The sequence below is a fragment of the Antechinus flavipes genome, chromosome 1, assembly GCF_016432865.1.
Source record: "Antechinus flavipes isolate AdamAnt ecotype Samford, QLD, Australia chromosome 1, AdamAnt_v2, whole genome shotgun sequence".
NCBI lineage: Eukaryota > Metazoa > Chordata > Mammalia > Dasyuromorphia > Dasyuridae > Antechinus > Antechinus flavipes.
In genome coordinates, this window is record NC_067398.1 from 666,200,417 (window position 1) to 666,218,061 (window position 17,645).

Sequence of the window (17,645 nt, forward strand, 5' to 3'; positions counted from 1 at the left end):
TAAGGAGATGGTATGCTATCCTGTGTCAGCACATACCCACTGTGCTATGTGACTACTTTCAATAATGCTTTGATTATTAATGCTTCTATTAGTCTACTCACTGTGAGTAGTGTCCCTCAATGCTCCATGCTGAGACCCTTCTCTTCTCCCTCTATATTATTTCATTTAGGGATCTTATCAACTCCCATGAATTCAAGTCTCAACTCTATGAACATTATTCTTAGATCTGTTTGTCTAGTTCTGACCTATCTCCTGACCTTTATTCTTGAATCCCCTGTCTATTGGATATCTCCAACTAGAAGATATCTAGACATCTTTAACTCAGTATGTCCAAAATTGGTTTCATACTTTCCTATTCCTTGAACTAAAAATTGGAATGTTTATAAACAGTTATAATTCTCTAACATGCAATGACCCAGTCCTGTGATGACTCTGTTGTGACTACTGTAGCAGGAAGGGAGTAATATATCTATATTGATATATGGGAGGTAACCTGAACATGTTCTCCCTTTCCTTTCTCCCTCTTTCCCATCTCTTCTAAACGCATTGGAGTAATTAGGAATAAAAGTGAATGGAATCTGATACCAACAGTGCTCTTTGGTGTTGGATGGTAGCCATTATAAGTGGGAATTTTAGGGAAAATTTTGAATATGGATTATAGTCTATTTTATATGAAAAATATTATTTAACTTTCTTTTCCTATTTTCCTATTTCCTGTCTTGACATCTCACAAATTCTTTTGTTCCTAATGAGATTCTTCTGAACAAACTGAATATTTCACTGTGCTTCTAACTTTATGCTTTTTTTTTTTTTTGCCCAGCGATACTTTGTATGTGTTGCACAGGATGTGCGCCTTTAAGCACATTTGTGTATTGTATATATTGTAAGCTAAAGTAAGCAGAATGACTTAGATATTTACAATGTTGCTGCAAAGACCTCACAGGGAACTCCTTGTTCTGGAAGTATCTACTGACTTTGGGGCCAAAAATATTGAATATTTCCCACAAAGAAGCAAACAGAGACTTAATTGTCTTGTATAAATTATCTGAACCAGTGGTATATTCAGAATCACAGGGAGTGTCAGAGAGGATTTAGGAGAATGTCTTGCATTTGAATGTTATATATGATCATCAAAACTCCAACTGAGAATGAAGAAATAGGAAGATTCCAAACACTCCTAAGAAAGGGAGAAATTTTCTGAGTTCAGTCAGACACTTGGAAGGAAGAGGTCAATAGTAGTGACAGTCAGATATAATGAGCAACCAGTATACTTGGAAAGATAATATTCTTATTTAAAAAACAAGATTCTTTTCCTTTTTAAAAATAACATTTTACCTTTTCCCAATTTCATACAAAAATAATTTTTAACAGTCATTTAAAAATTTTTGAGTTTTTCCTTTCCCCCCTCTCCTCCTATGCCCAGTAAACAATGTGAAATAACTATATGTAATCATGAAAAATATATTTTCACATAAGTCAAGTTGTGAAAAAAGACACGAAGCAAAAATCAAAACAAAAAACCCAACAACCAAAACCAAAAACCCTCCAACTGAAAAAGAACCCATGAAAGTGAAAAATAGTATATGTTGATCTGCTCTCAAACTCCATCAGTTCTTTCTCTAGATGTGGATAACATTTTTTCATCATGAGTCATCTAGGATTGTCTTGGTATTGCTGAGAATAGCTAAGTCATTTATAGCTGTTTATCATTCGGTACTCTAAGGTCCTTTTTTGTAGAGCAACCACATCCATAGGTATGATCCATTCAGGTCTTAGAGAAGAATATGATAAAGGCAAGGAAAAGAAAGGGAAAAGCAGAGAAAACTAAGTAGAAAACCTCAAAGGACCTCTGTTTGATTTCTGTGACTTGAAGTCATAAACTCCAGAGAGAGTTTGTGAGAAATGTGAGAATTGTAAGAAAATGCCTGAAAAATCCTGAAAAATAATTTGACAGCTCAGAGTATTCAAGACAAAACTGTGACTTTTTCCTCAATATTTACCAGCAGATTGGTAAGAAAGAAGAACTGGTCAAGAGACCTAATAGACCAAATAGATAGTATCAGACTGAGTCAGATGTTTGCATACTGACAAAAGAGGGGAAGCCAAGAGGCAGCTGATTGGCTGTAGCCAGGTAGACAAAGAACAGATTGGAAATTGTCATAATGATTTTCTTAAAACACACATTTGGCCATTCAATAAACTGTAGTGACTTTGTGTTACCTAAATGCCTTATTTGGGCTTTAAAGCCTTTTGTAAACTAGTCCTTACCTACCTTTTCAGTCTTACACCATACTCCCTTCCACTAACTGACCTTCAGAAGGTAGCTCCTTTACTGCTCCTTTCATATGGCATTCCATCTCCTGACCCCAGGCATTTTCACTGGCTCTTCCTCATGGCCTGGAACTTTCTTACTCATCTATGACTTTTACTTTTCCTGGCTTTTTTCAAGACTCAATTTAAAGTCTCATCTTTTGCATGGTCTTTCTTATTTCTCCTAATCTTACTGCCTTCTCTCTGAGAACACTTCTCATCTGTTCCCTCTACATCTTGTTTGTATATAGTTATTTCCTAATGTCTGCTTCATTGGACAGTAACTTCTTTATAGTAGGAACTATTTTTGTTTTTCTTTGCATCACCAGGACTTAGCACAGTGCTTGGCACATGAGAGGTACTTAATAAATGCTAATTAATCTCCACTGATTTGACCAGTTGCTGCAAAAATTTTTCAAGGAATTTTAATAGAGAAAACAGGAGAAAGCAGGCTTTGATGTATTCTAAATTATTTTCTATAATGGGTCACAGGGCAAGGTGAGAAAGCACTCTTGGTTGTCCAGATTCAAAGAGAAAATCAGAAAATTGGAATAATGGAATAATTCCTAGAAGAAATTATGGAGCAGGAGAATGATATAATCTGTACTATAGGAATGTTAACTTGATAGCTAATGTAAAAAAGGGGTTTGTTTAATGGTCACAATAATCAGTAGGGATACTTCTTTTTGTTTTTAAGAATAAAGGGTAGCCCTTGATTCTATTCCCTGAGTCCAGAAGAGGAAGCCCCATTCAGAAACTCAACATATCTATTCTTAAAATCCATGCCAGAGAGATCTTCAACTCTCATGGAAACACCTCTGTTGAAATTGATCTCTAGACTGAAAAAGTTCTCTTCCAAGCTGCTGGGCCCAGTGGTGCTTCTAAAGGCATCCATAAAGCCATGAAGCTCTGAGACAATGATAATGCTTGCAGAAGGGGAAAGGTGTCTCAAGAGTGGTTGAGCATACCAATAAATCTATTGCCTCACCCTTAAAAGCAAGATATACTGTGGAGCAAAAGATTGACAGATTGATGATAGATAGGGACAGCTCTGAGAATAAATCTAAATTTGGTGCAAATGCCACATTGGGCGTGTCTCTGGCTGTTTACAAGACTGGAGATGCTGAGGAAGGTGTCTGTCTCCCTGTACCACCATATTGCTGACCTTGCAGGTATGATGAAGTCATCCTGTCAGTTCCAGCCTTCACTGTGATCAATGGTGACTCCCATGCTGGTAACAAATTAGCAAAGCAAGCGCTCATGCTCCTCCCTTTTGGAGGAGCAAACTTCAAGGAGGCCTTGGAACTGAGACCTACCACAATCTGAAGAGCACGATTAAGCAGAAATATGACAGGGAACCACCAGTGTAGGCCCTGGGGAGTGAAGAGATCTGGACCTGTTAATGAATGCTGTTGGTAAGGTTGGCTCTACTAATAAGGTCATAATTAACATGCATATTGCTGCCTCAGAATTCTTTCTGTCTTGGAAATATGACTTGGACTTCAACTCTCCTGAAGATCCCAAGAGATACATCTCTGCTGATGTTGGGGGCCTCTATATAGATCTTCGTCAAAGACCATTCAGTGATCTCTACTGAAGATCCCTTTTACCAGAATGGGAAGTTTGGAAGAATTTCACTCCTGCAAGGATACAGATAGTATGGGATGATCTTGAAGAGGCTGTTTTAGCAAATGATGTAGCACCAGATGATATGCTTTAAGAAAAGCACCAAATGGGGCTAGTTCATGTGAAGAATTCACAACAGCCATTCTCTTTGGCAAAAGGTGATTTATTTGGGAGAAGAGGCTACAGACAAAATTAAGTATACAATAGACACTGGGAATGATAAATATGAAATAAGAGTGGAAGAGCATATAGTTAGTAAGAAAGAACTTTAAGGATTAATGATGGAAAGACAAGTTCCTTAGTGGAATTTGCAGTTACTCAGGAGACAGGGAACAACCCATGAGGTTGGCATCATGCCCTTAGTTGGCAGGCTCAACCCTAAAAGGGATTTAGCACCCTAAAAGAGTTAGCTATAAGATGGAAAGAGACATCATAAGGCATAGTGAGGGATGAGAGGAGAGACATCATGTGGCATGGGCATGGGGTGAAGAGAAAGACACCATGAGGCAGTGTCCCAAAGGGATTCAGCAGTAATGGTGTGGGCCATGGACAGATTTTATAAGGGAACAGTCAAGGACATGACTGGGATTTCTTGGCTGGATATAGCAAGATGGGGTTGCTCATGACTTCCATAGAGAACTTCAGGGAGTTGACATAAATTGGATTTCTGATTAGACAACTTCCATAGAGGGTGGGACCATGAAGCTAAACTGATCTCTATCTGTGCCTTCTCCTAAGAGCTATTCCATCAATATTTCATTCTTTCTCAGTCAGAACCTCATCTGTTTCAAAGTGACTAATCCCAAGTATATTGAAAAGGCTGTGAATGAGAAAGCCTGTAATTGCCTCCTACTGAAAGTGAACCAGATTGTCTCAGTGACCAAATCTCTGCAGCTGTGCACACTGGCACAGCCCAATGAGTGGGGAGTAAAGGTTTTCTAGGGAGAATGAAGATATTTTCATTGCAGACCTGGTGGTGGGCCTTTGTACTGGACAGAACAAGACTGATACCCCCTGCTGATCTGGGGATCTGGCCAAGTATAACTAGCTTCTCAGAACTGAGGAAAACCTGAACGACAAAGCTAAATGTTCTGGAAAGAACTTTAGAAAGAAGTTCTAGGCCAGGAGGCCTCAGAACTAGCACCTGCCAGCTGTCACTGTTTTAGAAGTCTGCTCCTGATGGGCAGTGCCAAGTACTAGATCAGTTTTCTTTTGGGAGCAGGGACCCTGATGTTTAACTTCCCTCTCCCTTCCACCTTTCTGTGATATTTTCACTGCTTCATTAGTACTATCTTAATAGAGATTGAGGTGCTTTGTTGGAAGACCTTATAATCTTATGACTGGGCTACAGGGACCTATTCTCACCCTCAGCCCTGATGTTGATATGTGGAGCTCTATATACTTACGGGTTTTGTTTGTTGTTGTTGTTGTGAGGCAATTGGGGTTGTGACTTGCTCAGGGTCACATAGCCAGAAAGTGTTGTGTCCATGGCCATATTTGAACTCAGGTCCTCCTTACTCTAGGATCAGTGCTTTATCCACTGCACCATCTAGTTACCCCATATATATATATTTGTCTTGCAACCCTGACAAACCCATAGGTCAGATCCTTTGTGGCTTCTATGTGCAGAATTAAAAGTATTCAGTAATCCACTAGAAGGAAAAAATAGAACAAAGGGTGATAGCATCCAGAACCATATATTGACTATAGGGAGCTCAATGAGTCAACAGTCTAAAACCACTACCTTGTTTTCTAACATCCTGAGAAAAACACAGTGTACCCACATTTGTGCCAAACTTGGTGTACAGGAACTTATGATCAGGTGAGAATTAGAGTCTGAATGAAAATAAAGCAGCCATCCAAACTCTGAACATTGGGTTATTCCCTTGGGGGTTGTACAATTGGGAGTGACCAATTTGTTAACCTTTGGAATCAATTTGCACTTTTCATAGTCCCAAATGAGTCATAAAGAATCAGATGAGACTGAAGAACAGCAGAATACATAAGAGGTCTTAAGAAGCAGAGGTGAGGAGGAAAAACATTTTATACACAGTGTCTAAGATTAAAACAAATACCCAGGGTTTAGATTTCTTAGGAAATTGATGTGTAGGGAAATGGTGTTACTTGAAACTTTATTGTCATGCAGTGGGGGAAGAGGCAAAGAAAGAATATACAAGCTATGCTAATATAAGCAGACTGAGGTCTATCCCCCCAAGCAAGAAACACCTCAGTCAGTTGAGGGAAACTTCGTGCTCAAAGTTGGCTTTCAGGTGGCAAGATTATAAGAAAGAGGTTAGTTGAGAACAGGTAATCAGTGCCAGATGTAGGAGACAGCATTCCTTATCAGATCCAGAAGTGATAAAAGGTTCTTGGGGTCTTTTTGTCAATACCAGGCTTGGAGGAAGCTCAGAGAGATGGATTTTCTTTTTTGGGACCATATAACTGTGTAGTAGATCTAACTCAGAAGCTAGAGCTGCACATTGAGAGTTTATTCAGTCAAAAAGCTATAAGCCTTCTCTATCTGATACAAAATGAAGAGCAAAAAAGAACAACTGTTTTGCCTCTGAGTTTTTAGAGGCATTAGGATCACTTAGCTCAAGTTACTCCATATTAGAATCTTATTAGTTTTTAATCAAATTAAATCAAAATCTATAATTATCATACTATGCAAAGATATGGGACCAAGTGGTGAAATGTCATATTTGGGGAAAAGCAGGGAGGAGAGTTTGAGGTTGATTTTAAAGTCAGTAAGGGATCATTCCCCCTTCTGGACAGTGTTCTGCCTGAAAGGGTTCCTAGGATGATGACAGGAGCCTACTCAGCTTCAACTCCCCGGGAGTTGTGTCTCCTACTAACTTGGACCTGTCTTATCTGTCACCTAGTTTTTAATTACCCTCTCCTGTTCTTTCCAGAAGAAGGCTAAAATTTTAGGAAGTTAGCCCATTTCTTAAGAGCCTTTTTGCTCCTCTCTGTTCCTCTCTGTTCAGGTCTTTCCACTCTTCTAAGTCCTTAAGGTTCCTTCCTCTCTCCGTGATGGTCTTTTCTCTCCTGTGGCTCCACCTGCTCAGGGAAATCAGGACTCAAATCTGTAGGTGGGAAAAGTCCCAATGAAGGTGGAAGGGTTAAGGAAAAGAGCATTGGGGAAGTAACTCCCTGTTGCTAAACTTTTTGCAATTCAGGATTTCTGGTTACCTTTTTCCTTCCTCCCCTGCCCCAGACCCCACACCCTAAGAAGTGCTGAGCAGCCTGCGTCTTCTTCATAAGTACCTACCAGGGTTCTCCACAGCCAGAAGGATTCTTGGTGCCCAGCATCACTGAGACTCTAGTATTCAACTTTACCTCAGAGTCAGGACCTGTGCCAGGTACCAGGAAGCCACTGCTGTTACTTGGGGAGTAGGGATGGTATGGCAGTCTGGAGAATTTTCACCTGACTTCTGAGTCAATAATTTGTTGAACCTAATTTGTGTGCTTAGGTGTTCATGGCAAATGACCTTACCTGCTGCTCAAGGATTTTCACCCATCTCTTCCTTCCCTATTCGACTTTTTTTTTGGAAAAGGGGCGATGCCTCCTACAACCAGATATGGTTATTCCAGCTCAGGATTGGCTCCCTAGCTCAATATCTTGTTTATTGAAGGGAGAGGTGGAGTTCTTAAAGCAGTTAGTGATAGGGAAGAATTGGGAAGGGTGAGGAGGAGGAGGAGCAAAGTGCCGATTCTATGCCCATGTAAACCTGAGGGAATGTTTGTCAGGAGGAAATTAAAAGAGCTAACAGGGAAGTACAATTAGGTGCTTTCCTTGGAGGATCTCTCCTTTTATACTCCAGGAGCTCGCAGCAGAGACTAAGGACACCTTTGCTTGGGAGAAGAGCCTTGTCTTCTCTCTTAGAGGCTTTGGATTCTAGAATAGGAATTCAGACTCAGGTCAGGTCAGTTCTGGGCTTGGGACAGTCTTATATGGAGGGAAGTGATACAAGTCAGTTCTGTTACTTCAGCAGTTCACAAAGTACTTAGGATTGGAGCCTTGGAAGAGATCCATAGGGGTGATGGGCTCCCAGGGTTTTTATTGACATAAAAAAATGTTGGCATCTTGAAAATAAAACAAAAAAAATGCTAGATCAAGACTACAACTGGGGAAAGGGGGAGAGACCCCTGTATTTGGGAATAGAGTCTGCTTTTAGGTTTCTTTTAGGAGTCTGGGGGTTTTACACCCCTTTCGGAATATATCTCAGAGGATTCTAAGACTAGAGGGGTTGTGGCACTGGTGTCCCTCAGAAACTGGTATTTTTCTTCTTCCACAAACTTCTCATTTTCTTCTTCCTTCCTTCTCCTGCCTCTCCTAATCTTGATATTCTCTCCTCCTTCTTCAAACTACCCTGAAATGGCTCCTTACAATTAGGCCTCCTCTCCCTGCCTCTTTGTCTATTCACCTCTTGGACCATATTTCCAGGTTCAGTAATGATCCCAGGACTGCCCTGTGTCTCTCCTTATGCCTCATGGTCTCTCTTCTTGTAGAATGCTGACTGGCTCCATCTGGCTATCTCATCATCTAGGCCTGGCAGGCCTGAAGTCTTGGATTCCTTCCATCCTTCTCCTGGTCTTCCTGGTTCTTAGCACCTGGATCCTGATATATGGCCTAACCTGTGTCCAACGATACCGTATCAACTGCAAGAGGCTTCGATGCTTCCCTCAGCCCCCTCTTAAGAACTGGCTCTTTGGACACCTGGGATTGGTAAGTGGGGAGCCTGGCGTGGGGATTGGGGAACTCAGTGAAGACAGAAGGAAGATAGGACTGAAGGGACTAATGAACCAGTGCAACTTGGGCTAGAGGCTGGGACCTAGAAGATTAAGGGGACTGAGGAGCAAAAGGGCTGAGAAGATGGACACCAGGCTTCAAATTCATGAAGGAAAAGGAAGGCCTATTCCCCTAGATGAAATAGCATGATTTAAAGTTCATGGGTTACTGAGGAAATTGTTGACATCTTCAAAAATCCTTAAAGGGGATTTATGTGATTAAAAGTGAGATTACAAGGACTGAAATACTAAGGAGAATTTGTGAGCACTGAGGAAAAATAGGGACTGAAGGGCCTTAAGGAGTGATATGACAAAGGGGGAAGGATTGGGTGCTGAGAGGTGGTCAAGAGCTTGAGAAGCTTATAGGACTAAGAGAGTAGATGAACTAGCACAATTCAAGGGCTGAGTTAAAGAGTTACTGAGAAATGGAGATTCTGAGTAGATCTTTTCTTGAGAATAACTTCAGTTTATTTTGCTTGGCTCCAGGATGAAAAATAAGATGCAACAAGTAGAACTTTTAGAGATGAATTCAACTGTTATACATTTTTAAAATGCCTGTGTGTTATATAATCGAGATGCAATTCCATCCAGATGAAATAACAAGTCTAGTTTACATCTCTGTCCCTAGCTATGAGTAAATCACAATTGTTCATCTGTGTAAGGATGATTAAAATGCCTCAAAAAGTTGTTCCTCATAGCCAAGAGAAGTCAATCTATACCACTATTAATTAAAAGAAGGAGCTTGATGTGAGTATAAAGGGGAGATTTGGGCAGGACCAAAGACTCTGCTTCCTTAGATATGATGCTAAATCCTTTTGAGAAATTTAGTGTTTCACTGTCCCAGATTAGACCAGATAGAATGGGGCCAGTTGCCTCACATGCTCCAATAAATCCTTGCTGCCTTAGCTTGCAGCTTAACAGAAATGCTGCTCCAACCCATGTTTTTGCCCCTTGTAAAACTCTGGCCAAGTCTGACTGGACTTTCTATCAACCAAACCCAAACTTAACAGAAAATTTAACATGTAAGAGGCAGTGTCAAAGAGCAATTTTAAGACATTCGACATGGACAAATGAAACATGGACAAATTGTTTATGGTTTTTTACATGGGAAATGTATACTTTATGTTTAAGACTTACATCAACAATAGAGTAAGCTTAAGAGAAAGATAGGCAGAGTATAGGTAAAAATAGTTATCATGTAATTATACAAATGAGATGCGAGGAAAAATAGACACAGAAGCATCAGAAGGTGGAAGAGGGCTCATAATTCTAGAAAACCTACTCACATTGGGAATGGGTTTAATAGACAACATTTTATATATATATATATATATACCATGAAAGGTATAGCACCCTCCAAAATCTATAAAGAAATAAGGGGGAAGGAATAGGTAGATGGAGAAGCAAAGGGTGAAGGAAAAAGAACAAAGGAGAGATCTCTGGGTAGGGGAAGGTTAAATAATAGTAAGCCAAGTTATGAAGCAGAATTTGATGAGAGTCAGCAGGGATAGGAAAGACATGTGTATGTGAGATATATGTGTGGGTGAGTATGTGTATGTATGTCAATATCCATATATGTATACATAAATATATCATTTCTTAACTGTAACTTGCTTGGGGGTGGGGGAGATGAAAGGGAGATATGTGTGTGTGTGTATGTATATATATGTACACATATCCTTTTTTGATTATAGCCTGCTTGGAGGTAATGGGGGGATAAAAGGGAGAAAAAGAATAAAGTAATTAAGTTCTCTGCACAGCAGAGAACAAAAAAATAATTTTTTTATTACTTGTTAATAAAATTGTTAAATTACTTGTTAAATTACTTGTAAAAAAATAATTTACAAGGAAGTAAAGAAAAGACGATACTCATGAATATAATTTCTTCCACCTATATATACTTCTTAAATGGATATTTGTTGTTATATATTTTGAGTCCTCCATGATGTTCTGCTGGACATATGAGAATGTTCTCTTTTGTTTTGTTTAATTTTGTTTTGTATTGCTTTTCTGGTTTTGCTTGATCTGTTTCTTCAAATAAAATAAATTTTGAATTTTTTTTTAAAGGCTAAAGCTTTTCAGGAAGGGCTATTCTGTTCACCCTCTGAAGGTTTTTTTTTTTAGGGGATCTCCTTCTGGTGTTAGCCCCCAGAATAGTCTGATGACTCTGGGCTATCACATTATTTCCCTAGGCATTAGGGATAGCTCACTTGTCCTGTTTAACCAGTACCATCAGTTCTATAACCTGATTTCTATCCATTCAAATCTTTGAAAGGTTTGAGACAATCCATTCCACTTTGAAGACAGTTCTAATTTTTTCTGCACACTGAACTAAAATCTGTCCTCCTATACTTTGTACCCCAATGCTATTGTTCACCCTCTGGGACCAAAATGAATTACTCTAATCATTCTTTCACAAATAGTCTTTCAAAGACAGTTATGCCCTCCCTAGGTTTTCTCTTTTCCAACCAAACATCAACTGATCCTTGAGAAGGGTAGTTTTCTTTCCTGTTCTGTCCTGGTTATCCAGCTAGGGTTAATATCATCAATATTGCTGCCTTGGAGCAGAATGCAAGGTATGGAATCTGGAAGACCTGAGTTCAAATATAGCTTCAAAAATATATTAGCTATAACCTTGAAAAAGTCACTCAACCTCTATCTTAGTTTCTTCATCTGTAAAATGAGGATAATAGCAGCACTTACCTACCTGAGTTATTGTAAAAATCAAATAAGATAATTAGCAAAGTTAATTAATAAAGATCAAATAAAATAACAAAAAGTAAAATAACAGAGTTCTTGGCACATATTAGGCACTATATAAATAGTAGCTGTTATTTAATTGTTATTACTATGTATATCCTTCCTAATTAATATAAACTAATTAATATTAACATCCTTTCTAATATATGTTGCCAGAGATGAGCCCAGTATTTCCTAGAAGGTCTAATCAGAGCTGCTTTGTCACTTGGCTCTTCAGGATTCTAAAGCCACCACTTTTTTAAGATTACCTTCTGTTTAGCCATGCTTCCCAACTTTCTAATTATGAAATTGATTTTTTTTAAACCTAGGGATAAATTTGTATATTCATTCCCATTAAATTTCATTTTATTCAATTTAGTTCATTCTAACTTTGGAATCCTGCTTGGTTATCCACTGTAGTAGTGTATTCTTCCTAGTTTTGTATTATCCAAGAATTTAAAAAAGCTGCCATCTAAGTCATTGTTTAATAATTTCATTTCTTTTGGTTTTTGTTTTGAAATTTAAAACTTGAATAGAAAATAGAAAAAAGAAACAAAATAGGAAAAGAAAAAACAGAAAAAGGAAAAAATCACCATGTGCACAGCACAACATAAGAGAGGATTCAAAATATAAAGCAATAAATTTCCATTTCAAGAAAGAGTATATAATAAATATTATACATTGTATTCAGAACTCTCCATCTTTTCTTTGCTTCCTTGTAGGTTTTCTGTTGCTTTCTTTTGTGTACCTTTTATTTTATTATTTTCCCCACTTTTCCCTGATATATTTATATGTAATGTATATATACATATATATATACATATACACACACAAATATAGATATGTATAATCATATACATATACATTTATGTACATCTAGGTATGCTTGTATTATGCTTATTTGTTCTCTGTTTTTCTAAAGGTGGATAATATTCTTCTTAGGTCCAAATCTTCCCATATTTTTTCTAAATCCATCATTCATCATTTCCTAGATGCAGAAATATTCCAACCTTTTACTATCTAGTTGTTTTAAATAATCTAAAACAATATTAATTAATATGACTGATATATGGTATAGTTTCCCAAATTCCCCTTTTAATTGAATCTATTTTAACTTTAACTTTGAGATCAATAATTGCTATCCCTACTTTTTTTTCTAATCAATTCTATTCCTGATCATTATTATTATATTGTGTGTATCTATTGTTTCCTATCCCTGAAGACTCTTCATCTTTATTTCTATCTGATACCTTGCCTTAATCTATCCTCTCCAAGAATCCATTCCTTATCCTCTCCATCCATCCTTTCTTCTCACTCTAACCCTCCCTTTTATCCTATTCCCATGAATTTATACTCCCTTCTATACCTCTCCCATCCTAGTCCCTCTTCCTCTTATTTCTTTCTAAGTTTAGAAGACTTTTATACCCTTCTAGATAAATATATATATATTATCCATTCTTTAACTCATTTTCTCTCTCTCTCTTTCTTTTCTTCTTCTTCTTTTTTTTTTTTTTTTTTCCGCTGAGGCAATTAGGGTTAAGTGACTTGCCCAGGGTCACATAGCTAGGACATAGTAAGTGTCTGAGACCAGATTTGATGTCAAGATTGGTGCTCTGTCCACTGTGTCACCTACCTGCCCCCCTTTAACTCATTTTTAATATGAATCCAGCCCTTCTTCCCCATCTAATTCCTTTGTGTCAGTTCTTGTTCTTGCACCTCTTTGTATAATCTAATTACGCTTGTTAAAAACCTTTTCCTACACAGTTTTGCTTTTTAGAATTATCATATTCAGCTCTCCCCCAATCTTTCTTTTGAACTACTCATTTACTAATAAAAAATCTTAGACATATTATTTAAATTTACATGTATAAAACATAAACCATTTATCCTTATTGAGTTCCTTGAAATTAATCTTTGATGATATTTCTCTAGGATCTTATATGTCAAATTTTCTCTCAAGTTCATATCTTTTTGCAACAAAATTGTGAAAGTCTGATAATTCATTGAATGTCCTTTTTTTTTTTTCCATTCAGGAATATGTTTTATTTTGTTGGATGTGATATTTTTTTGGCTACAACCCTAGTTCTTTTGTTCTTTACTATATAGTGTCTTAAGATCTGTGGTATTTTAATGTAACCACTGTTGGATCTTAAGTGATTTTAATTGTGTCTCTGTCATATTTAAATTTTTTTTCTTGTTGCTTATAATATTTTCTGTTTGATCTGAGGGTTTCAGAATTTAGCTATGATGTTACTGTAGCATTTCCTTGTAAGATCTTTTTCAGGTGGTGATTTGCAGATTCTTTTCTATTTCTACTTTTCCTTCTTGTTCTAACACTTCAGGACAATTTTCTTTAATCATTTTTTGTATTATTATATCAAGATTTTTTTTTTTGGTTGTAGCTTTCAGGTAGTCCAATTATTTTTATATATTTTTCATCTTGATCTGTTTTCCAGATCTTTTGTTTTTCTTTTTTAGGTGTCTCATATTTTCTTGCAGTTCTTTCATTTTTTAATATTTTGTTTTATTATTTCTTGGTTTCTTATAATGTCATTAGCTTTTTCTTGACTCATTCTAGTTTTCAAGAAGTCATTATCTTTTTTGAGATTCTGGATCTCTTTTTCTAGTTGGTTGTCTTTCTTCACATTATCTTGTTATTCTTGGATTGTTCATATTTATTTATTTTTAATTTTTTCCCCTCAATCTCTCTTATTTGATTTTAAAAGTCTTTTTATTTATTTATTTAAAAGTCTTTGAATTCTTTTTGAACAGATGACTACTTAAAATTGCTCTTTGGGATAGGAGAGACTTTTTAATGTCAATATTCTCCTTTTCAATGAATTCTGGTCTCCCCTATTCCCCTAGTAACTTTCTGTGGTTGTGTTCTTTCTCCTTTGCATGCTCATTTTGTAGAACATAGTTGGTATAATCACCTTTAATCCTGGGGTAAGGGGATTGGTATCTCTGACTTCAGATCTTCCTTCACTTCTTTCCTCTAGCTTGGAATCCCCAAACTGAGAACTCTACCCTCCTGAATGTGCCCACAGCCAGCACAATCCCTGAATCACTGTTTCTGCACACTTTACCAGCATGTGGGCTAGTTTCTTATTGCCCACAGGCATATCATGACAGTGCAGCTGGACTTGGCATTCCTTTTCAGCAGAAATTGTCTCAATCTTCCTTGACTCAGACTCTCCATACTATCTGGGAGGAAAAAGTTCCTGTAGCTTGGGCCAAAGCTACTTTCCAACCTAGCTAGCCCCAAAATATACTGCTTGCTTTTTCTGTGGAACTGAAACTTGGAGGTGTTTATACTTTGCTGGGGTTAAACCTGGAGGTATTTATACATCATTGGGAAGAACCTTGAAATGTTGATATTTCAGCAGGGCCAAATCTCATCCTGGCATCTTTTTTGGATCTTTTCTAATTGTCCCAGGAGGACTATCATTCTGTCCCAACTCTTGTTTGTTTTTAATCATTCTATGTACTGAGAAACAATTTTGATTTATTTGTGGGAGAAATTTGGAGAGCTTGGAATTTTCTGATACACACTGCCATCTTCTCAGAATTTTCTCTGTTCAAACCATTAATAAAGATATTGAATAGGAATGAGCCAAGGTACTCCACTAGAGACCTTTCTACAGAATAACTTCAGTAATTCAATCAGTTCCTCATTTACCTAAAAACAGTACCTACAAATAAGTGAAGAACATTTAGTTCTTCACTAAGAACAGAATAATGTTTGTAAGGTTACTTAGCAAGATTTAAATTGAGACCCTTAAACTCCCAATCCATTGCACTATTGCCTTCTCTTATCACTCTGCTTCCTTGTATTCTTTCCCCCAAAAATACATCTGAAAGATAGAACATAGTCCCTTGATGGGAAAATAAAAAACTTAGAGATGGACATTTTTCTCCTAAGGAGATTCAAGGAAATGGATCAAAATTTTCAATTGGTGGCTGCTTATAGAGAGATCTTTGTAACATGGCTTGGGCCCTTCCATCCATCACTTATATTTTGCAATTCTGACTACATCTTTATTTCAACCTTATATATGAATACCCCCAGAGATCCACAATGGTCATTGTGAGACAACATTTAACCAGTCCTCAGCCTATTGCTTTCCAAGATATTCCTACAGGTCATCTCTTGGGCAAACACTACTCTGTCCTCCCTCCCTTCATCACCCCTGTCCATTCATCTGGGTTTCCTGAATTTAAGCTTTATCCCCAAACTTTAGTCTCCTCTTTCTTTGTCTTAATAATTGAATGAAATACATGTTGATTAAATATCTAATATGCCTGTGTCTCTGATAATAATTTCAGTCTTCTTCTTCAGTATCATCCCATAACACTCTCTGATTTTCCATTCTGCAAATTATGACTTTCCCGATTCCATCCTTTCTCCTAAGACTTTTCAGTTATATTTTCTTCCTCTTTCTTGTCCTTTATTTCCCTTTCATCTTTTTCATTTTTTTTTCTATTGCCACCCTGAATAGTTCCTGTCTCTTCAATCCTTACTGGGCTAGAGTTGGGGACAGTTAGAGGAGAGTGAAACTTATTCTGCCAAAAAATGGGTTTGGGAATACTTCTAGAATGCCCTGATTCAATTTCTGGGTAACATGCCTTGGAAGACAACTTTCTGGTCTTATCCAATAAAAGGGGTGTGTGTGTGTGTGTGTGTGTGTGTGTGTGTGTGTGTGTACAGTGAATGGGGGAATGGGAAAGATAGATGAAGTTTCAGAGAGGCAGTGCCTACTTTGGCCCCACAAGCCATATTTTGTGGAAAAAATATATATCTATATATAATTGATGATGGAATAGAAAGGATTTCTAATGTTTAGAATCAGAGGTTCATGTTGAGAAAGGAATTTATGGGACAGTAGTATTAATAATGGAGAAGGATCCTTGGGGTCAAGAGAAAAAGAGAAAAGAAAATATAGCAGAGATTTCTAGTCCTTATACTACTGTGGTTTGAGGGAATGGAGCTCAGTGGAGAAGTCTAGGCATTGAGAGAGGAACTGGGGAGGAATATGTTAGCATAAGTCTTTTTATTTCCATACCTTATCCCAGGTAGGCCTACTCAGCTTTGGATTCATGAGATATTAGCAAGAGTGACAAGGGATGGAGATTTTTACTTTCATAAAATATGGAGACCTAAATGAATATGCATAGACCTTCATAGAATATTTGGTATCTATGTTCAAGATATAGCTTGATCTTCTTAGGAAATAAGGTAAAGGCGCTTGAGGGACACTTCTCTGTTCCTCAGATTACTAGGGAGAATGACATGATCCTTTAAAAACAGAAGAACTTTAAAATGAAAAAGATAAGAAAAAGGTCATGTGATATATCCACCCACTATACCCCATTCATGTGATTAGGGTCCATTGAAGTATTGCACATCAGGGAGGAGGGACATGTATTACCAGAAGATTGGGGTTCAAGCAAATATTTTGATTTTATACATCCACACTTATCTCTAGACTAAAATGAGTTGTTTAGTTATCTCTGACTCTGTGATCCCATTTGGAGCTTTCTTTGCAAATACTCCAGTAATTTGCCATTTCTTTCTCCAGCTTATTTTAAAGATGAGGAAACTGAGTTAATAGGATTGACTTGCTTGGGATCACACATCTCAGAAGTGTCTAAGGCGAGTTTTGGACTCAGGAAAATGAGTATTCCTGACTCCAGTTGCAGTGCTCTATCTACTCTACTACCCAATTGCTCATAGGGAACAAGAAAGAGGGAGAAGGAAGGGAAAAGTGATAGAAGTTAAAGACAAAGAGGTATAAGAAGGGAAGTGGAAAAGATTCAGGAAAGTAGCAAAGAGAACTCCATTTTAGTAAACCTTACCTGTGATCTGAAGTGTCTAGGAGGTAGCTGACAAAAGGAACCTTATGAAGGTGCTCTAGCTGCCTCATGTCCATGTTTCTAATCCTTGATTATTATCCCTAGGGTAATACTGAAGAGGGTGTTCGGTATATTCAGGAGCTGAGCAGTTTATTCCATGATGTCCACATCTACTGGCTGGGGCCATTCATACCTATAATCAGGCTCTTCCACCCCCAGGTCATCTCTCCCTTGCTTATGGCCTCAGGTATGGCCCTTGGTTTTCTATGGGCCTAACTTGGAAAGGGAAACCTTAGTTTGGGCGGGGCTTCAAGGACAGAGTAAGG

The 17,645-nt window shown here is 37.7% G+C and overlaps 1 protein-coding gene and 1 pseudogene across 4 annotated transcripts in view; both read left to right on the forward strand.

Annotated features, from left to right (window-relative positions):
- Positions 1-17,645, forward strand: part of LOC127545030 (cytochrome P450 4F3-like) — a 98,302-nt gene that overhangs the window by 62,107 nt on the left and 18,550 nt on the right. For 2 of the 4 annotated variants that reach the window (XM_051972049.1, XM_051972046.1), the window contains exon 2: positions 8,449-8,665. In XM_051972049.1, coding sequence (XP_051828009.1) covers positions 8,450-8,665 — 216 coding nt within the window. In that variant the 5' untranslated portion in view covers position 8,449. Of the gene's footprint in view, positions 1-7,694; positions 7,863-8,448; positions 8,666-17,424; positions 17,567-17,645 lie in introns of those variants that run through there. The other 2 variants (XM_051972047.1, XM_051972048.1) reach the window with 2 other exon arrangements.
- LOC127545969 (alpha-enolase-like) lies at positions 2,792-5,056 on the forward strand (annotated as a pseudogene).